Here is a 22,873-nt window from a genome sequence, read left to right as displayed (position 1 = left end):
TAGGCCACCTCGTGCTTCCCAGCTGCTTCAGCACAGGGGGAAGCGGTGTAGCTAATAATTTAACCACACTGAATATACACAAGCAAACACCTTAAGGCAACCACTGCAATGGGGGGTTTAAGTTGCAGGGGTGAGTTTCTGTTGTAACAAAACGGGCTGTATACAGCACACATACTTGCCTCTCTAACCCTCCAAAACAACGTGATTTTTTTTTTTTTTTGTGCAAATTTCTAAACCTTCTACCATTTAAGGCAAAGAGTTTGCATGAACAAGAAAGGTCAGAAAACAGCCTTACAATTTAACCAAACGCATTTCGATTTGCTACAATATTTTCTTAAAATGTGCACAACTTCACAGTAGAGGTACTGGTTCCCCAGCATCTACTGATAAAATTATTTCAATGAACAAACATAAGTCCTGAAGAAAAAAAAAGGGACCAGAAAAAGCAGCCTTAAATATGCATATAAGCAACATCAACAATAACAAAAATAATTAACTTAAGTTTGCTAATACTGAAACTTCTGTAACGCAAAAGTTTAATACCGATTTTTAGAATCTTAGAGTAACTAATCTTAAGTTTTAAATAAATAAGGTTCAGTCCATTCACATGTCCTGGTCGAAGAAGACGACTAGTGCCACGACTCTGCTTGCTGTTGGTCAAATTCCCCTATTAGTCTCTTAATATGAGACAGCTTGTTGTGGAGATACTCGCATCTACACTTCTCTTCATAGTAGTTTGGGCTAGACTGTAAAGATAGGATAAAAAGAAAATTAGGGCAGGAAAACATTTCTGCAGAGCAGCATTTCATGTCCTCTGCTTAAAGCTAGCCCTGAGCCAGTTTCAGTGATTGCTGCCTCCCACAGACTGGTGTTACACATACCTGTTTTAACTTTTGATACTCTTCTAAGATTTCTTCATGAAGGATCTTCAAGAAAAAAAAAAAAAAAAAACCATGAAGACAATATGAAGAACATTTCACTAATACCAGAAAAAGCAAATTTACATAAAATTACATTTACATAAAATACAAATTTTACACTAAAAATACACTCGTTTTTACTTGATATTTTCTTCTCCATGAGCCACCCCTCTCCTGCATTCCAAAAATAAACACCCATCCTCCTCCCCCATATCACCCAAGATCTGCAACTAAACCTGTAGACAAGCAGCAAAAGCAGCATAGGTTTGAAGATTCCCTTTGATAGGTCACTCATGCTGCTGTGCATTCACAGACAGCTCAAACAAGCGGAGTTTGAAAGCTAAACAACTTTTTGCAGGGTTTTGTCAAGCTTTGAGAATCAGAGCCAGCCCAGGCAGGGTCTGAGCATGCCTGCAAATTCTGCAAGGTCTCCCTCTCTCTGATTGAACAGGGATTTTAAAATACTGCTGCTCACAAATACATTCGCAATCCGCCCAAAAACTAAATAAAAGCCAACCAAAAATCCTCAGCATGCACACGGAATTAAGGAATTCTGATAGTGAACATGTAGAATTTTTAAGTCCAATCAGAGAAGTCCGGGTTGGAAAGCCAGAATTATTGTGTTTTTAACATCCTTCTCTGCTAAAATTGTAGCTAGGGTCAGCCAGCTGGAAGATAAGTATGCTGTGGCTGTAGGTTTAGTTAAGTGTATAAAATCACGGGAAATAGAGGGTCAGGAAAGCTTTGGGATTATGGCTGCAGGTTTACACACGCTTCCAATCTTCTCCCCCATCTGTGTAACACGTCTCCCTCACCTCGCCAGCACGCGAGGCAGTCAGCAAAGTCTCAGCCAGTCTGGCAATGCCAGCTATGCGAACGGTTACTCAGTCTCAGACATTGAGCCTGGCAAGTCTTTTAAAACCACGTCAGTATAACTTAATAGATAAATATACTGCAGAGTCTGCCTGTGCTGAAAATGCAGAGTTTTGGAGGAGTTTTATCCTTCTTTACCTGATATTCTTTGGACCCCGGAGAAAGAAGCTTCCGTTGTGCATCAAGCTTCATGAATCTCCTGGTGATGTGCTCTATCCGAGCGTGCAAGTTCCTGTATTCATCATACTCTGCATTGAAGTCATCCTTGTAACTCTGGCGTTGCTCGTATGAGACTATAGCTATGTATTTTCTAATGGAAAAATAAGCACACGTGTGATTTTACACCAAGGACACAGTGAATATCGAGCATGGACACCCAAGCTTTAAGTCCGTTGACGATGTGACGGACTGCTTCTACGTGTAAGCACACATACTCCAAGAGAATGTATTTAGGTAGTTACAGAAATCTACCATATCTTTGTGACACTTATTCGCCAATATTTTACCCTTTAGAGTTTTTATTCAGAAGCTGTGCCAAAAAAAAAGTGTAGCATACTTAGAAAACATAAGCAATCATGCAAATACAGAAGGACGAATAAACGCATCAGCTTCAGTGAGAGAAGAGAAACTGCTAGATCACAATCCCCTTCTGTGAAGAGACAGATTAATCAAGTTATATTTACTTTTGAAAGTTCATTTTTGGAAGGGATTGCAATTATGGAGTTGGATCCAGTTTGGTTTTTGGCTATGCTTGTGCCTATCTAACAGCAAAGCACAATCATAAGATTTCCCATTCCCATTGCTGCCCATTCGACAAAGGCATTTGCAATACAGCAACAAAAACAAACTGCAGAGAAGTCTGACACAAAACCCAACCCCATCACATCACCTCCTAAGGGAGGCAAAACGCATACACAGCTTAAAGCCACCGATGCAATTGAAACTTTCTTCATTCCCCTCTCCCTCAAGTCAACGCAAGCGGATTTAACAAGCTCATTACACAAATCCAAGATGAAGTGGCAATGCCAGTAGTAGATACCATTCCCCACCACCGTCACACACCAATACTTCTGGCCCTCCTTGCCTAAAGACCTGGTTCTCTTTGGATGACACAGGCACCTCCACATGGAGACAAATCCTTCACATCATCCCCAGATGAATTTTAACAAGCAGTAAAAATTTAACAAGTTGAAAGTCTGTACCAACACAGAGGACAACTGTTGTCAGTGGTGCATCCCAGGCCAGATGCACCTGATTAGAGTGCTAGACAGTTTTTAAAACAAAACTAGAAACACCCTTCAACATTTTGGAAGGCACCTGTGAAGCAACAGTGGGGAGTGCTGGCTTATGCACAGTTCCATCCCACAGCAGGAGTCTTAGCACAGGACAAGAGGTCAGCAAAGCATTCGCAATGTAAGTGCATGGAGAGGGAATAAATGAGAATAGAAGTGGGGAAAAACATAAATCTCTTCTGTTTTTCTAGCTTTTGCTTAAAGTTTGCTTAAAAAGCTTGAGTTCCTTTACTCTTATAATCTTTACATTAAGACGGAAAGTATCTTTGTGCTAAAGCTGCGATTACACTCGTGAATTACGTAGCACTTAGAGGCACAAAGAGAAGCTGGAGTAAGCTACCGAAGCCCATTAACCTGGATCAAATAGCAGCTGCTCTCACATTTCAATCTTTCTGTAATGGTCAGGCTGATGTCTGAAACAGTGCGACCTAATTTTTTTCCAGGACACCACAGCCAGTAGATGATCTGCGAGATCGTTCCAGAGGTAGCTCCTTTCACAGAGAATTCTTCATTACAGATTTTAATCCCAATCAGAACTAAACCAACCTTCAGGAAATTTGCATGAAGGCTTTTTTCTTTTGGTTTCATTTTTTTGACTTTTAGCAATGGCTATTAGCACCCAACTTTAACATTAGATTACATCAATAACCGTGTGCATTACTCCTCAGTACCACCACCCTCAGCTCATTGGGAAGCAGACATCAAAGAGCTGAATCTGTTGGTTTTCACCCAGCAGAGGCTGGGTGTTCAACATGGGTTTGAGTTCTCAGTCTAACACATGAAGCACTAAACCGTCTCCCTGCAGGGCCAGACTTACTTTCAGTCTTTCCACAGAGCATCACTTACTATATGAAAGACGGCGCAGGGTGCTACCGTGCCATCTGCTTTAACGCAGACGGCAGATGCGCCCAAGTTCAGGTGCTACGGGGAGGACTGACATCCCTTGCTGACGTTACTCCTCTGACAGAAGCTGGTGAACCTGGCGATTCGCAGCATTTTGGAAGGCTTCTCCCTCCCGCCCTGCACTGCAGACACGACACGGGGTGTGGGGGGGTCAGTGCCGCCGCTGATTGCACGGCCGGGGAGTGCCAGGCTCATCCTGGCGTTACCTACCATAGTGCTCATTTCAGCTCTAAGCACTGAAGGGACATCAAAACCTTCTCAAACTCATCCTTCCGACTGAGGAAAGAGCTTTAGATTACTCCCTACTGTTCCCACCCCCTCCAGAAAGGCATTTTATTAGAAATTCAGGCTGCACTGACCAAATTATTCCAGTCATTCCACTGCAGTCACCCCCCAACTTGAAACAGTGGTGAAAAAGCCTAGACAGTGGCCATTTGCAGAAGCTAGTTCTCTGATTTACAACAGCAAAGAAAAATCCTCCTGATAAAACTTTTAACGTTTTAAAAAAGTATTTAGACAACCAAATGATTCTGTTAGTAAAGCTATTTCATGCATTCTTCAATATTTGTCATGGCTGAAAAACTTTTTTACATAGCAGGTAAACTTTTGGGAATGTTAATATGATGTCTGACAACTTGTGAAGGAGCTACAATTAAATTTTGTGGGAAGTCCTTCTGTAATTTTGTATACAGCAATATACCTGTCACTGTAGATATGTAACATTGCACATGCAAGTTTAATGCATTTTTACCTTGTTTTGTAGTCAAAATTAGGCAGCTAAAATTTACAATCTGAATTGAGGTTTTTCTATTTTCTCTAGCTCTTTTGCGTGCAATTCTATGGTCAAATTGGATATTCTGCTGTAGCTTCAAGTTAGTCAGTGGCCATGTTACATCAAAGCTTTAGAAATAGCTTGGATGGTTAACCCCTGTTAGCTTATATGTAAGGTTTGTAATGCTGGACTTTACACCCTGCTGGACTTCATCTTCCCTCCCCACCTTCCCAGCTGAGATGCACTCAGCAGTGAAAACACAGGAAAGATGTTAGAATTTACGTATTCAGTATTTTAGTGTTCAGCTTTCCTCCTGTATTGCCTCACCTCTAAGAAGAAAACGGTGCGCATTCATATTCCTTTTTATTGTGTTCTTGAAGAAGAATGAAATTAAACGTTTTAGGTGTTCTTCTAAAGTATATTAAAAATTCTTTCTAACACTTCCTTTTCCCCTGCACTAATTAAGGGACAACCTCAGAGTTTAAAACTTCCAGGTATCTGAAGACAGCTGGATGACTTAAAGGAACTTGTCATCATTCTAAAATTACATTTTGGCAAATTTTCAATTTTGTAGCTAAATGAGAGTTTTTATAGGTGATTTTTCAACCGCTTCAATAAGTGGCAAGAGGCTTAATCGTTACTTTACTCACATGAAGTAGTCCGGTTGTTCACTTGTTGATGAAGGAGAATCTGTAGAGGCAGTGCAAGTTTCTTTAACTCCTACAGAAAAGCAGAATTTTGACACTTGCGATAAACAGATTTTTAATAGATGGGCTTGAAAAAATCCTTTAGAGTTTTATCCTCACAGTAAATTGCTTGCAATAAGCTCTATAAGTTAGTAATAGGGCTCACACGACCTTCTCCACAGTACCAGGATTTAAAAAGAGGGCACAGCTACTTTATTCGACGGGTTCTGCACTACCGCAGTAGTGACCCAAGGTCAGCTTTTTCTTATTTGAAGACATGATGTGGCATCTGCACAGCAGTTCAAGTTATGCAGCAACAGATGTAGCTGCACAATGAAGACAGCTTGAGATATATAGATACATATATATACACGCACACACACAGACACACCAACATCCAGGTTCCAGTAAGAAAGAGAGTAGAAAGCTGAAGTTCTCTTCAAGCCATGTTTTTATCCCTCCTTCCCTGCCAATTACGGATATCCAAAGTTAGATTTTATTTCAGCACTCTTCTAAGCAAGAAAGTCAATAGCATTGTATACCAGTTACTGGCATTCAGGCTTCAATAAGCTGCAACAAAGACTTGCTCCTCATTAACGTGGCAATACTGGGTTTGAAAGTTATTTACACTTGTAAATTGCTCTTTTGCTCCTTTAAACAGCATTATGAAAGCTCAATACACTTAATCTCTAATCCCTTTTTTTAAAGGAGCATTTCAGGAGCCCCCTATCTTTTTGGTAAATAAGAAAAATAGTTGCCGTAAGGAAAAATTATCTGGAACAGGAAGGAATGCTCACTATCTCAGTAATCTCTCTGCTTTTCATTTGGGGTTTTGTGGCAAGCTTAAAAGACACACAATCCTTTATATTCATTATTATCTTACACTGCCACTGTTTAAACACGGTATTTCTGCTAATGATCAATCATTCTTGCGAATCTCTAAGCTATCTGAGCTTTAAATCATGGGGAGAGAAAAGAGCTATCATGCGATATTTACTTGATTCTTTTCATATTAAAATTATTACATGGTACAGCACGAGTATAAAAAGAAGCGTAAAAGTGAGAATGAAATTTGAAAGAGATGGGAACAGTAATACTATTGCCACAGTATGTCCAATACAACTTATGTGAACAGTTTTGCTGCGAGCAATTTCATTTCCAAAAATTCAAGTGCATTTATTGACACGGCTCAGCCCAATAGAAAGCTTCCATGTAAGTACCAATTTGAAATCTGCACAGATTTTCCCTTTCCTAACCGTTCAGAATTTTGTTACTGGCTTCTGAAGAAAGACACTTGCATGCTTATAAATTCAAGCATAAAGATTTTCAAAGCAATCCCAAGCCATGTGGGCACTATGTAGTATGTCCAGGGTAAATGTGAAGCGCACCCTTATCTGTGAGCACAACACCACTTCAAAGAGGCCCCCTGCACACCCGAAAGATGCCTCCGGGCTGTGATAGAAAAGGGCTAATCCTGACATCTAATTTGCGAGTCAAACCTCTGAAATTAGACAACACTCAGATTTCACAAAGGGACTGAACTCTGCCTCTGTGTGTGTGTGTATTACGAAATCAAGTACTCTTTGTGCATCTCTGCTTAGCTTTTCAATGTCATTTTAAGTGTGTACCATTTCTCCATCTTTCGAAGTCGTAAGTTCTACACCTAGGATGGAGTGGAGCTCACAGCACAGTTCAAACCAAAACTCTAGTAAACTACACGCCAATTTGCATAGGTTTTAGACCTTCCATGAAAAGGCCGAGTTCTATGAACCTTGTGTTGTGATATATCACAAAATACATTATGTCTGATCTATGTGTTTCAGTGAACTAGTATACAACAAGTATGTGTGACGGGCTTTTGTTTCCAGCGTGCAGACTTTAAAACTTTCTGTTGGAAAAAGCAGACTAAGTTTCAGTGAACTGCCAGTTTACTGGAAATGAAGCAAAAAAAAAAAAACCCAACATAAAAACACCTCCATTCCTTGTGTTTTTCTAGTACCTAGCTCTTCCCTGTAACCGGTTTCTGCCCAACAGCAATCAATTTCAGATTTCTTTGTTCTAAAGTTTTTTGTACCAGAGAGTGAGAATTCTTAAAAATGAACCCAATTTGAGCTAAGGATCCAGCAGAACGAGTTCACCTTGTTTTTTGTTGTGTTTTTTTTTTTAATATTACAATGTAATGCAATGGCAGAAAAACAATATGATTCTTCATGACCATAGAGGAGGGATAATGGCAAGGCAATTAATATAGAGCAAGTGAAAAAAAATAGACCACTGGCCCTTCCAGTCCCTGGTTTTACTGGTCCCTTTTCACCAGCGTTACCCATATAGTAGTTAATAAAAGCAGCATATCAATACCTTCACCTGAATCGGAACAGGAGGACGTTTTCACCTTGGCAGTTTCTTCTTTTCTAAGATGTCTCCCCTCCTTGCTCACACTGGTAGTATCCTGCGTTTTGCTTTCGTCCTTCTCCTTATGCTCTTTGACGTCCTTGGGCTTTTTGTGCAACACCGCATGCTTCTGCCCTGCGGACTCGGGAGGTTCCCCCTGCACCACGGCGGGCGCCGGGATTCCCGAAGGAGTCCAAGAAGTATATTTCTGTTCCTGGTCCTCGTAGACGCTACTGCTGTTTTGACTGAAGCTGTCCACCGGCAGGTCCTGTGTCCCCCGCCCCTCAGGGGTGCTGGGGGAGCTGGAGGTGGCGGTCTGAGGAGGGTTGGAGGTGGGAGGGAGCGTGCGAGGCAGCAGCAGGGGAGCAGGAGCAGCGGCGGCCGGGGCCGGGGGAGGCGGCGGGGGGCCGGCAGCCGCCTTCTGCCAGCAGGTTGGCAAATGGCCACCACACGACGGCTGGACTTGACTGGTCAGGTGAGATATCCTCTGCTTTTTGTTCATGGGAGGATCGATAAAATCAGAATTCAAAATCCATTTCTGTAGTAATAAAAACAAACAAAAAAAAATTTGAAAATCAGCAGAATTAAGTTTTGCCCCCGTTCTGAAAAAGAAGCATTTCTGAACAGGCAATTGTTGAAAACACATCTTTCTTATCTAAAACCAGCTGTCAAACAAGGAAGTGCTGCAGCTAAATACAAGGTTTATTTCATTCTTAGTTTCTAATCATGATTTAGCAGGTTGTTCTTCAAAACCACAGCTAAAGGGAGAAACACGCTCTCTTCAGCAGCTCTACCGAAGGCTTCACCAAAGCGAGGAGGTCAGGTTGGTATTGTTTAAGCACCAATTTCAGCTCGGACATACTGGGTTAAGAGTCAGCTTCTGCTGTCACACAGCCACGCCGTTTACCAAAGCAGCCCCAAGAAGAAGCACGCAGCAGTGTGCTTATCAGAGTGCGAGAAGTGCAACGCTGATAAGCAAAACCCCCAGTTTTGCTACAGTTGTTGTTCCAGCTGATCTCCAGCTGAAATGCTGGTGCACATCCTCTTCTCTAGCAAACACACACTGCTCACGGTGATGTGCAAGCAGCAGCTCGGACCAGGAGTGCCAGGCACAGCTCTGTGCCACCCTGTTGAGATAAATCCACATCCTGCCTGTGCAAAGGCGGGTCCCCGGGACCTGCACCATTTCACCTTCTGACTCGAAGAAAGTCAGGGAAGAACAGATGTGTGCCCTCCCTCTTTATTTAAATGCAAATATCTCAGACTTTCCATACTTCCCAGGTTATTGCTGTACACACACAAGCTCTCAAGTTCTTCAGACTGCAATTACATTTACTGAAATACAGTTTTAGTCACAAAAAGTATCAAAACTTTTCCTTAAAGTAATGCCTTTAATGCAGAGTTTTCCAACTTCTTCTAAAAGGGTCTGCGTGGTCGTCTTGTATTGATAGGAACAGAGGACATAGGCATTTTAAGTCTGAAGGGGCTCGGGGAAGGAAGACGTACTACCGGCTGATTCAGAACTGCCTTTTGAAACCTGGGCTACCCTGAATCAAAATGGGTGCTTCAATGATGCCGGGGGGGGCGGGGGGGGGGAAGTATTGCTCCAAGTGGATCACTGCTGTAATTTATCCTTATTCCAGACCTTCCTAAGCTTTATACTTAAACACTAGCACAAGGATGTTTGTGCAGTTTACACATTATAACTACCATATCACATATAACAAAAATATATGCATATCTCGTCTTTAGAAGACCTTCCTGCACCCCAAGATAAACAAGTTACATGGGAATACAAAACAGTTTTAAGTATTTAAACAGAAAGTACAGGGTTGTGTAATAATAATGGGTAATCAAGAAGTTCGGCAGGCAAGTTTAAACTCTACAGGGGAGTTTAGGCTTCTGCAAGGTCAATGTGCTATGGCTGGATAGTTACGATTGAGGCCACCAGGCTGGCTGTTCAAACACAACAAGAGTGGTCTCCTTCAAAAATCTAGGTGTATTTACAAAACACTGAACCAACAGCGATTGTGTATTTTTCTGAATATTTTAATAAACATTTTCAAATACAGAACACTAAGTATAGCAGCCTTCAAGCTACATGACCATAAGTTTTTTGCAGTTTCGACAATGCAACCATCTTTAAAAAATATAATAATCCAAGTAGAAATAAATGCTTCAATTTTTCCTGTGTTAAAGATAATATTAATGCTTCACATCGCAGCTTTTACACCAATATAAAAATGTGATAAATCTTAATACACTGTAAATAGCATGGAAAAAAAAATACAAAATACCTGAGAAGTTGATGGAGCATCTTTATTAGAAGTTACAGGAGATTCCAAATGGCTGGTGCTGGTGGCATTCTGAGATGACTTTAATTTCCTGTAAGGATGACCCAGCATTTCAGGTTACAAGGCAAAAAGTCTACGTTATAGTTCTTTCATTATAGGGAAGATAGACATTCATTTCCCAGAAAAAGTTTTTTAAATTACTATTTTCCTTCCCCTAGAGACTGAACTTACCTAGAAAGTATTAACTCCAATGACTGTTTATCTATTTCATTGTATCCAGGCCAATCTTTCTGAATTTCTTTAAATACATAATCCTTCAGAGTGTAAGAATTATCCTTTGGATTCAGGCTGGCTACCTACAGGCAGACATTTAAGAAAATAAATGTTCATTATACCTAAATGCAAACTACAGAAAGAAGATTGGCACTGCAAAGCTAAATGAAAGCTGCAAACAAAATCACGCACCAGTTTTCCAGGTTTTTTAGATGTGAAGACCAAAGCAGCTCTCATGTAATGAGCACCAATTTAAAAAAAAAAAAATGTGGTCAATTTGGGATGTAGAAATTTGAATGGAAGAAAATCTCAAACTCCGGCAGGTATGAAATGCACTCTATGAAAACCTCTCTCTGCACCATGTATCTGTTTTCTTATCTTTAATACAGCATTGAGAATCAAGGAAAACGATGCCAAAACTTCAAATCTTCATAGCATGAAATACGTTGAGAGGCCTAGGTTTTTTTAGTTGGTTTTTTTTTTTTTTCTAATTTTTCTTTTTTTTTTTTAAGAACTGAAGAAAACTGTCTTCAGATACAAACTCAGATTTGTTCAACTTCAGGAAGACACCTGCTGTTCTTTTGTTTTACATAGCTATACTGCGATGGCAGAGCACAGACTGTGCCTGGAACAATGCATGTTTTCCATCATCACATAAACGACCACAGTACATCATCATTTGTCTTGACAAACAGAATTGCTTTTCTTTTGCAAGCGCCTGAGCCACAAGAAACTATAGCTTTCTACTGAACAGTCATCCGCGATAACCTAACTGGCAGTGAACAACTACTTTTAGTATAAAGATGAATTATTCATTTATCTCATTAGTTTTAAGCCATATCCAAGTTTCACCAACTGGGGAAAAAAGTAACTGTACTCATGTCTAACAAGTTATATTTTGAAAATAAGATAGTGCTAAAATGGTTAAGGAGAGGTGCACGGGCCCAGGGGCACTCTTTGTTTTGCAGACAGAGAGTTCACTACAGCAAACCATTGCCATGACAAAGCCATGTGCATGCCTTGCTGTATACCTCTGAAAGTAAAATGGGTTTCTCTCTTCCTTAAGAAAAACACAAAGTATATTAATAAAGGCGAAATGAGCTAGTACAACCTTGAGACCGTTGACACCTTAAGTGCTGGTTCACACTTCATCACCTGACATCGGTTCAGAGAAAACCTCGAAGAAAAACTGTCTCCATCCATTTGCCTGATACAAAATGCTGAATAACTCATCAACACATCACCGCCACTTTTCGCAGGTCTGCCTATTTTTTCCTCCAAAACATGACAGATAAATATTGCTAATTCCTGTCTGTGTGCATGTCTCTCTGTCCACCGCTTGAAAAAAATTAAAAGTAACAAAGATATCCAGAAACAGTAATTCACTTGTTAAAAACAGAATTAAAAGCTGTATTCCAAGAAAAGCAAATCTATGCATAGTACATCTTAGCAAGCTCAAGCTGCTGATTTTAGATGCATACAAAAAAAACATTATGAAGCTAAGAAAAACGCGAGCAAGGCTTTTCAGGGCGTAGACCATTTCTGAATGCACACCAGTAGCCTGAGGTAGTTGACATCACATACAGGAAACAGACTCCAAGAAAGTCTCCTTAAATATTGTCAAGCATAATGGGACAGGAGAAAATCTTCGCACCTTTTATCCTCTAGGGAGCTGTGCTTTTGGAATTTTACCGTCAACTTAAAGTATACATCAACTACTTCAACTTGTATGTAAGAATATGGCTCTTGTTAAATTACATATGTCTTCAGGGTGAAAAAAACCCCTACCATTGCACTGGGCAAACAAAGCAATAACACTTAACATATTCAAGGAACGAGTATTTTAAAACTCAGTGCGGGATCAACCAAAGCTGTATAAATATTGAATTTTATTCACTGTAATATGTTCCAAAACACTTTTTTCCTAGATAAGTAGGAAATATTCCTGCTTTGCATATTAATACATGCATAATTCAGCCCCAGTCTATGCGTACACAGAGTACTTAAAAAGTAAGCAAGGAGTCACTGCATCTTACAATACTTTAAGAAGCCTTTTCTGAGCTGTTTTAGTAGAAAATTAATGTTATACTCCTGAACACACAGCTTAAAAGTTTCACCTATAACATTATAGACTTACCAATAATTTTCATAGATATGATAAAGAACTACAAGTGGGACTTAACTCAAAGGAACACTTGAAAAGGTACTGAATAAAAATTGGTTTCAAGTAAGATAAAGACACAATCCACATGATAGCACAGAAACACTATGCTCAAAATCAGACTGCCACCTTTTTCATTTATGATTTGGCTGGAACATGCTTCCCTGGATTACGATTTTAACAGATCCCAAGAGAAGCCAAGTACCATTTACAGGCCACCAAACACGTTCACATGAACTACTAACCTATGCGATTACCAAACTTCTCTTCACAAACTCCCCGCAAGAAATATTAAGCAATATGACAAACTATTTCAGTTTCTCTCAATTAAGCAGTCCAAGTAAAAGAGAGAGGAAAAAAATTAGACATTAGGAGCAATGAAGCTAGAAATAGTTAGTTATTGTCTGCCATTGTAGCAGAACAAAAACACTCCTCAAAAATTATTTAATATTTGGTTCCTTTCTTCATGTTGACTTGCAGTTTGGGGCGTCTGTATAAAGTTGATTGAAAGAATTAAACAAGGAGCATTATGCAAGTTGTTTACTATTTTCTCATTTAAATACAGGAGTAACACACCTCAAAGTTATGATTAAAATAGCATGAGGGAAAAAATGTTGGCACGAGTCTGATGATCTCACCTGCTGAAGGATAGTTCCAAGGGAATTCTTGTCCTTTTGGTTGACACTATCTCTCTGCAAGCGAGCAAGTAACTCTGGTTTCTTGTAACTCTTCAGTGCCAGTAAGTGAATCACCCTGTCCCTGTACGGTCGCTGAGAGACAGCGTTGTGTGCGTGAACCCTCCGTATTATATTTGCAGGGTTCATGGGTGTTGACCTCTTCCTCTCGGGCACAGCATCTGGAATGCTTTGTGGTACTCTTCTGACCTGTACTCTTTTTCCTAAAGGAAGGGTACAAAAAGAAAAAAAAAAAAAAAGAAAAAAGAAGAGTGACATTGGAGCATTGGAGTTTGGGAGAAGACAAGAAAGCTGATTTAAAAGACTTTACTAAACCCGATAAACTCTAAAAACTGTCTTTAGTTAGCATTTCAAGAGCTGTAAGAATATACAGGTAGTAAAGACACATCAAGCTAGGCATTAACAAAGAAATAGTCAATATGAAAAAAAAGCTAGTAAGTGAGTGATACTGGTAGGAAGACTTTACCTATTATGTATACAAATGGTGCTTTTATTATTTTTTTTTCCAGTTCATAAGCTCAAGCTTATGATTACTGAAGCTGAATACCAAAAATCAGGCTTTTTTGTTTTTTTCAGAGTACTCTAAGTGTGATGCAAAGGTCTCCCATATAGCTAGAAGATTCCACATTAATGCCTAGGGAGACCAAGTCTACACAATGAATTGCATCACTGCTTAGAGAAACCACCGACTCTTGGTGTTAATCACTTCATAGAATCCGAATGGTTTAGGTTGGAAGGGACCTTAAAGATCATCTAGTTCCAACCTCCCTGCCATGGGCAGGGACACCTCCCACTACACCAGGTTGCTCACTTGAGCTACCATAAGTTACACCATATTTTAGGATGAAATCTCTCCCCCCCCCCTTATTAAATAAGCCCAGGTTTGTCAGAAACAATGCACCAAAAATTTAACAGTTCTTGGGATCAAGGCCAGAGAAGTTTTGAAACATGGCCTGCACAGCATTCTGGATCAAACTCTGCAAAAAGATGCATTTCTCAATCAGAGGAACAATGCAAATGTTTGCAAGCAATGCATCCAGAATTTAAAAATAACACCACCCAACCTGAATCTCCATTTTCCAGAAAAAGACCCAAACTTCTGTACTTTATGTTTTTAAACAGCATTTGCTATCGGACAGAAAAAAAGGATTTATCAGAATATTACAGAAAATCATTGTAGTAAACATTTTTTGCAATCCAACAGAGGATGTGGCACAACCTGGGCATTTTTCTGAAACCAACAACTCATGTTGGGTACATGAGGGAGACTTAATGAGTACCGGTGAGAATATCTGGACCTTGCTCTCTTCCATCAGACACACAGAGACTGAGCTGTGCCTATGTACTACTTGTCCGCAGGAATAGCAAAAATTTGTTTCCATTTTGCAGTGGAGGCCAAACATTTATAACCTTTCCACCCTGTGTGTTCCCTGGACTTTGCTCTTCTGGTTTTCAAGAACAAACCCATTTGCGCAAACATACACGGTTACACTTTTAGAACAGTATGAACTTGCCTGTTGTTTACTGAATGCATTACAAACGTTTTGACAAATTGAATTCAATGTAGATACACAAACCCGGGGCACAGCAGACACTGTAAGCAGCAAACAAAACACCTCCTAAAGTTTTATCTCCGAATCACGTAAAGCAGAAAAATTGAGTGAAAATATAACCATTAACGTGGTTAACAACCCCAGTTCCTAATTTGTGCTGCAAGAAGCATGTTGCAAAGTCACTCCCCGTGCCCTACCAGCAACTCATCCTGAGCTTTGTCAATGCCAGTGTGAAAAACAAGAGTATCCCCAAACACCGTACCTGTCCTCCCACTGCCAATCTTCAGACCCCATTTATTTAGTGTTAAATATTCACTTAAGTCCTCCTCTCACGCTGTCATTAAAGACCAGTTTAGACAACATGGGAGACGCAGCCACAACTCCGTGTCCTGGCGCTGACCCATGCCCGGCTCCCGTAGCATCACAGCCACACACACACGTAGTTTTGTATCTCCAAAGAGCCGTGATGACGCTGCCGGCAGTAAGCTGCGGTACAGCAAGTGTGGCACCATCACTGTCGTGGATGTCCGTGCTGGTGGAGGGCTGCAGTCACAGCCAAGGGAGAGCCTGTTTTACTTAATGAGATGGATGTCCCCAGTTCTGCACGCTGCTGCGGGCAACACTGCTGCTGCCTGTGCCACTGTGTGCCCACAGGGGGGATGCTCACCTTGCCTCTACCTGCAGCCGGCGCCAGGCTCCTCGGGGAAACGGTACTCAGAACAGTTTAATAATGAATGACACCACCTAAACGCTTTTTAGTTTGTGGCCAATGATGAAATCCATGGGAAGACACCAACATCACCTTACTTTAACTTTAAAAAAAAAACCAATGAACCAAACAAACTATGGCCTCGTGGTAATAGTTGCTTATTAATGACCAAGACATAAAATAAATAAAATTTAATCAGCATTAGCAAGTGTGAAAAGCAAAGTTTTTCATATTGAAGTTATGAATTTGTATATGAGACTTCCTCAATGTTATTTTTTTTAGATTACAAGTTAAGGTTAATGGTTTAGCACAGCATTTAGGTACTCAAAAGTGCTGTTACAGAACCAAATCATTAGCTACTAAACCAGAGACTTTAAAAGTGCAAAATTGTCAAAAAAGTGCAAAAATAGTCAAAATTTCAACTAGTCAAGCAATATGTGACCAAGGAAGGACTGGCAGGCTTTCTAGGGGAAAAAAAGGCTAATGTCCAAATGTAGGAACGGGAAGTTGCAAATCCGATTTCCAGGCAGGCTACCTACACCTGAGATCTCTGAACACACCACCTTTCCCAAGAATATGCTAAAAGATGGATTACTGAGTTTGAAAACTTACAGACATCTGGTAGAAAATGAAATACAACCATACCTAAAAATGGTCCACCAGGTTTAATAACCTTTGCACTTCGATTGCGCAATTCTTCTTCCGCCTGGGTCACGCGCTCTCTGGTCGTCAGATAGGAATCACTTGTTGCACATACTGTAATTTTATTCTGTATAGATCCCAGGCAACTGAGTTGCAAGGCTCCAGAACTATAAAAACATTGAAAAAGTGTGAGCCCAAGCACTAGTTCAGGTTTAGAAGTATGGTCGTGTCAAGAACTTTAAAACCTGTCTGAACAGGTGAAGAAAAACATCTTCCAGTTCTGACAGCTAGCTAGGGTGTAAATATATTTGTAATTATCTCCACACATCCAAATTCTATCAGTTTTACCTGTTGGTCTAATTATATTTACTTACATAACTGTGTTTGAGAGACAGGCTCAGGGCAATGGTGGTGACTGTACTGATAACTGCTGCAATCATAGAACCACAGAATGGTTTGCGTTGGAAGGGACCTTAAAGACCATCCAGTGCCACCCCCTGCCCTGGGCAGGGACACCTCCCACCAGCCCAGGTTGCTCCAAGCCCCGTCCAACCTGACCTTGAACACCACCTCCAGGGATGGGGCAGCCACAGCTTCTCGGGGCAACCTGCCCCAGGGGATCACCACCTGCACAGCCAAGAATTTCCTCCTAATATCTCATCTCAGTCTCCCCTCTCTCAGTGTAAAACTGTTCCCCCTCGTCCCATGGCTCCCTTCCCCAATCCAGAGTCCCCCCCAGCTCTCCTGGAGCCCCTTCAGGCACTGGAAGGGGCTCTGAGCTCTCCCGTTTTTCGCCTTCTCTTCTCCAGGCTGAACCCCCCCAACTCTCCCAGCCTGTCCTCCCAGCAGAGGGGGTCTTATGTGATGCTTTTAAATGACAACTACAGAGACAACTTGGGCAGTTACACGGGCACCCTAATAGCCCGCAGCTCCTGCCCTGGTGGAGTTGCGCCGGCCGCCCAGCTCTCAGCTCGGCACCGGTCTCCTCTCCTCTCCTCTCCTCCACCCGAGGTGGGCTGTGGTGGCCTCAGGCCCCGTGAGGCCCCGTGAGGGACCCACTGCGAGTGCTGTGCTCAGTTCTGGGCCCCTCACGACAAGACAGACACTGAGGTGCTGGAGAGGGTCCAGAGGAGGGCAACGGAGCTGTGAGGGCGGTCTCTGCTCCCAAGGAACAGGCGATGGGACAAGAGGGAACGGCCTCAAGTCGCCCCAGGGGAGCTCTAGCTTGGGTATCAGGAAAGACTTGTTCACGGAAAGCGTTGTCCAGCATTGGAACAGGCTGCCCAGGGAAGGGGTGGAGTCGCCATTGCTGGGGGCATTTAAAAGACAGGCAGACGCGGTGCTGAGGGACACGGCTTAGTGGTGGAGTTGGCAGTGTTATGTTAACGGTTGGACTCAATGATCTTAAAGATCCCTTTCCAAAGGTCTCTTCCAACCAAAACGATTCTATGATTCTATAGGGTAAGCCAGCGTCCCCTCATCTTGCTTTCCAAATGTCCGCCCTCCTCCACACCCGCTTTGCGCGATGGACAGCACTGCGGAGTGCTGTGGTCCACCCGCCTGTTCCTCCGAGGATTCACATCTGAGCAGAGGCACTCCGAGCAAACCCTGCGAGAGGGGAAGGACAGCGAGGTCCTCTCCATAGCGTCAGGGCGGCCGCTGGGCTTCAGGAGGCGCTTCTGGAGGAGCACGGCCCTCCATGGTCAGTCCAAAGGCGCTCCCACAGCACACGGCACCCAGACAGGAGGGCACCTCGACTGACTAACACCAGCTTCGTTTAAACCGACCTAATTATCACTGCTCTTAATGAGTACGCTGCGCAGCACCCACCATTGCAACAGCTCTCACCAGAGAAAGGACACCGCCTTTAGCTAACCTGAAACCCTTTAATCACCCTAAAACTCCTCATCAAGACTCCATGAAGGGTCAAGAATCTCCTGTCTCAACATACCACGTCGTTTCTGAAAGTTGCAAAGCTTGTCCAAGCCACTGGACAATATTTCAAGATGACAGAGCTACAGTTTTTTCCATAGTCTAGAGCTATGTATTGATTCTTTGCTCGAAAATCAGTGTATTTACAACAGAAAAAAAAGGTAAATTTTTGACATCTAAAGCATAGCTTTTACCCATTGCCCATTTCCTCGAACGTCGCTGCCTTTATGCAGTTTTCCACCAGAGGAGCAGCCGTGCACTGACCAAGATGGCCCTCCTCAGGCTGGACATTTTCAAAATCCGAGCCAGTTTTTGAAGCTAGACCTGTCTTGAGCACAGAATCAGAGTAGATACCCTGCAGAGGTCCTTTCTGGGGTTTTTTTGTGGGTTTTTTTTTGCCTTTTTTTTTTTTTTTTTTAACAACTCTGTGTGTAACACCACAAGTTTTGCTTTAACTTTGCAGGCACAAACTGAGAACTGGCTACAAGGGACTCTGAAAGGTAGCCTGAATTAGATTTTGAAGTAGCTTAGTAAAACCACATTAAAACTACCTAGGCATGCTATTCAGCATTATTCAGAGCTAGGGCAGCTTAAATTTAATTTTACTTTAAAAATACAGTTTAACTGAACTGAAGGTGCTCCTTCTCAAAGAAGAAGGTGCCCTCTGAGATGCTTGGGAGCGGCAAGCCAGGAGCAGAGACAGGACCTCTCACCTTGCTTTGTGCCAGCCTCAGCAGCTGTCCGACCCCTTTCGGATACAGTTTAATCCAAAGAAAACCCCAAAAGACCCCACACTGCTCCAGGCTTCCCCAGGTCTGCCTCTAAGCCATTTGGCTTTATGCCAATCCCATCAGTTAAGTGAGTTCACTGAAAGGCTGTATTGTAGTAGAAGAGACCTAATGCAAGGGGAGAAAGAGGAGGATGAGGATGCTGAGAGATGTCCTGTAAGGCAGACAGCTATTAAATCAGCTCATTTTCTTATTGCTCCCACAACCCACTATCTAGACAAATCTCTGTTCTGAAATTGAGGGCAGAAGCTCTCGTGTGACCGAGAACCTGAGCAGCGCCTTTTGGAGACATGTCGGTGTGCCTGTTTGTTATCAGTTTCCCAGATCAATACACAAACTCTACCTGTGATGTCCTAGTTAATCAAATGGGACAAACAGTTATTCAGCACCACTGGACTGCACTGACACTACGCTGAACGTTATATTCTAGAAACTGAGGCAAACTTAATGCAAAAGAACGGTATTTTCTTGCCGTTTTGGTAGATGTTAACACTGCTCACTTTGACTCAAAGGACCAGAACAAGGCTTTGCTGTATTATGTTTGCGTTCTGAAACACCATGGTCATGCAATTATGGATAAGGTCACTGACTTATGTGGTTCTTAAAATAAGACAACTAGCTGTCAGAGCCAGCACGCTAGCATGCTGCCAGCCATAATCTTATTTACATATGGTTGTAGAATGGATCTGGTCTAGCCTGGACAATGCTGAACTCCAAATATTTTTAAAAATAGCAGTAAGAGGTGAGAAAGTACTCAAAAGGTTACTTTTTTAAGAGCAAAACCAAAAAGAATTCTATGTAAAAGCAAGTATTTACAATTAGCAAGAAATCAGGCTATTGCTAGGAACTAATTTTCTACTGCAGCTCATCACTAGGAGCATGCTTCTGTTAAAGGTTTTTGCTAGATGTTCAAAGCCATGGGATCTACTTAAATTTGCCATGAAAGAAAACATTAAGTAAAGCTTACCTTGAGTTCGTTTGCTGGACACAGTCAAAGCTTCCCTGAGGATTATCTTTGCCAACATTTGACAAGTAGAAGTTAAATTTATGCACTTCATTTGGCAGATCAACTTTGGGAATTTTAATAAGCTAAAAGGAAAAAAAAAAGTTTATGTAAAAACTTCAATCTACACTCCTTTGCTTGTGATTAACTAGGACTATAATTTTAAATGAGGAACTATATTTTGAAAGTTTTGATATTATTTCAGTCATGTCATTAAAAAGGCTTATTTGGCACAATTCTCCCCCTGAAAGCAGCGGTGGCTTACGTGTCTGTCACAGTGGTAACAGCACTGAAAAAGCTGCAGTCTCTCAGCCTCTAATTCCGCAAAGCTTTCAAGCAGCAAGTCATCCTTTCCCACTCAGTGGAATTAATGTGCACATGCTTAACTTTAAATGCAAGCGCCTGAGTATAGTCAAACGAAGCGAAGCTCAGCCAACAAAACAGACGAGAGCAATTCGCACAGACCACATCAGACACTGCCCTGACTCTGTGATTTATTCGGTCCTAATGAAGCCCATACGGGAGTCAACTCCAAGAAGGGAAAAAACCCAGAACAGTGACACCCAAATTACAAGAGTAAAACTTCTTAAACTATAAAAGATGAATTTTGACTTCAGCAGGCACTAAAAGCCTTTTTCTTTTACTCAGCTCTAGATGCAGTTATTTGAATAAATGTGAAATGTAAACAGTTTTTTGTAAGTTTAGTCAGCTGTAACAAAACTTGATCTCTTTGGCTGAACTAAGCATTTGGTACAGAATGTGCTGCATTCTGCTGGAGCTTAAAAATGTAAGTATGAAAAATCATTAAAATGTTTATTGGCATAAGCGCGCTTTTCAATGTGCCACTATACAAAACAATATTGAAGCACAAAACCTGCTGCCATCCAGCCACTTTATTCTGAAGGTAAAATTAGCTTGCAGTAAATCTAAAAAGCTGTTCTTCTGAAATTTGCTTGAATTTTTAATGGAATATTAAATACAACTGACAAAAAGATATTTTAAAAGCAATATTCAACAGTCTCTCAGAAATCTTTCTCTCAATATTTTGTTTGTGAGATTGGCTGGTCTTCAAAAATGTCAATGTCATTTGCACAAAGCACTACTACAAAACAACTCCATTACCGTGTATGTTTAATCCTCAGTACTGGCAGAGCTCACCAACATCTTAGGACAGTGACTGGACGTGAATGAGAAAGACAAGTCACCTGAACACCATATTCTTTCACTTAAACTTAAAGTACTAGTGTGCTTAAAAGAGCGACCTGTGCATTTTATATAAGGATGGAAATAAATCAGGTAAATTACCAAACACACAATCTTGGATTGAAGTTTTGGATGAAGTTTTACCTTTTAGTGATTATGAAGGTTAACCATCAATCTAAGAAGATCATAGGGGCCCAAATGACACTAAAATTTATCTACATTCCATAAAATTAACTACCACTGATTGAATGTTTCAGCATACTGGTTTTACTATAAATACAGCAATGAATTTGACGATGTGAATTCAACCCACTGCAAAACATGTAATGTATTTTAGCCTGATATACTTTTTGGAAAACCAACAAGCACATACTATGATCAGTCCAAGGCTGGCCCTCAAGAAATGCAGCCGGGTAGAGGGAAGCAGGTAATTGTTGCTGTGTATGTTTGGACTTCATTCTCAAAGCTTATTTTGAGAAAATCTTTATTTTCCACTAATGACCTTAAGGAAACGTATATGCATGCAGTCACCTGAAACATCAGGATTTTCTGTACCCTAATATTTATATTTAAAATCCTGGACTTCAGGAGAGCAGACTTTAGCCTCCTCAGGGATGTGCCTGCCAGAGTGCCATGGGACAAAGCCCTGGAGGGAAGAGGGGCCCAAGAAAGTTGGCTAATATTCAAGGACCACCTCTGCCAAGCTCAGGAGCGATGCATCCCAACAAAGAGGAACTCAGGCAGAATGCCAGGAGGCCTGCATGGATGGAGATGGAGCTCCTGAACAATCTCAAACAGAAAAAGGAAGCCTACAGAGGGTGGAAGCAAGGACAGGTAGCCTGGGAGGAAAACAAAGAAATTGTCCAAGCAGCCAGGGATCAGGCTAGGAAAGCCAAAGCCCAGATGGAGTTAGATCTGGCCAGGGGCACAAGAAAGCCTTCTATAGGTATATAAGTGACAAAAGGAAGACTAGGGAAAATGTGGGCCCACTCAGAAAGGAAACAGGAGACCTGGTCACCCAGGACATGGAGAAGGCTTAGATACTCAATGACTTTTTTGCCTCAGCCTTTACTGGGAAGGGCTCTAACCACACTGCCCAAGTCACATAGGGCAAAGGCAGGGACTGGGAGAGTGAGGAATCGCCCACTGTAGGAGAAGACCAGGTTCAAGACCAGCTGAGGAACCTGAAGGTGCACAAGTCCATGGGACCTGATGAGATTCATCCATAGGTCCTAAGGGAACTGGCAGATGAAGTTGCCAAGCCACCATCCATCATATTTGGTAAGTCATGGCAGTCTGGTGAAGTTCCCACTGACTGGAAAAGGGGAAACATAACCCCCCATTTTTAAAAAGGGTAAAAAAGGAGACCCGGGGAACTACAGACCAGTCAGTCTCACCTCTACGCCCCACAAGATCATGGAGCAGATCCTCCTGGAAACTCTGCTAAGGCTTATGGAAAGTAAGGAAGTGGTTGGTAGCAGACAACACAGCTTCACTAAGGGCAAATCGTGCCTGACAAATTTGGTGGCCTTCTATGATGGCGTTACAGTGTTGGTGGACAAGGGAAGACCAACAGACGCCATCCACCTGGACTTGAGCAAAGCAGTTGACAGTGTTCTGCACAACATCCTGGTCTCTAAATTCGAGACACACAGACTTGACCGATGGACCAATGGACCACTCGGTGGATAAGGAACTGGCTGGACAGTGGCACTCAAAGAGTTGCAGTCAATGGCTCGATGTCCAAGTGGCGAGCAGTGACAAGTGGTGTTCCTCAGGGGTC

General features: G+C 41.8%; 1 protein-coding gene across 1 annotated transcript in view; it reads right to left on the bottom strand.

Annotated features, from left to right (window-relative positions):
• Nucleotides 1–629: 629 nt before the first annotated feature.
• ELL2 (elongation factor, RNA polymerase II, 2) overlaps nucleotides 630–22,873 on the bottom strand; it is a 26,438-nt gene continuing 4,194 nt past the window's right edge. The window contains exons 2-11 of the mRNA XM_009884335.1: nucleotides 19,852–19,973; nucleotides 16,168–16,331; nucleotides 13,204–13,463; nucleotides 10,363–10,487; nucleotides 10,135–10,222; nucleotides 7,805–8,375; nucleotides 5,411–5,480; nucleotides 1,932–2,103; nucleotides 882–926; nucleotides 630–746 (exon numbers count right to left, since the gene is read on the bottom strand). Coding sequence (XP_009882637.1) covers nucleotides 630–746; nucleotides 882–926; nucleotides 1,932–2,103; nucleotides 5,411–5,480; nucleotides 7,805–8,375; nucleotides 10,135–10,222; nucleotides 10,363–10,487; nucleotides 13,204–13,463; nucleotides 16,168–16,331; nucleotides 19,852–19,973 — 1,734 coding nt within the window. The remainder of the gene's footprint in view (nucleotides 747–881; nucleotides 927–1,931; nucleotides 2,104–5,410; nucleotides 5,481–7,804; nucleotides 8,376–10,134; nucleotides 10,223–10,362; nucleotides 10,488–13,203; nucleotides 13,464–16,167; nucleotides 16,332–19,851; nucleotides 19,974–22,873) is intronic.

Source organism: Charadrius vociferus, unplaced genomic scaffold (assembly GCF_000708025.1).
Source record: "Charadrius vociferus isolate BGI_N301 unplaced genomic scaffold, ASM70802v2 scaffold744, whole genome shotgun sequence".
NCBI classification, from domain to species: Eukaryota; Metazoa; Chordata; class Aves; order Charadriiformes; family Charadriidae; genus Charadrius; species Charadrius vociferus.
The sequence above is the reverse complement of the archived record's forward strand: the minus strand, read 5'-3'. Positions and strand labels throughout refer to the sequence as shown.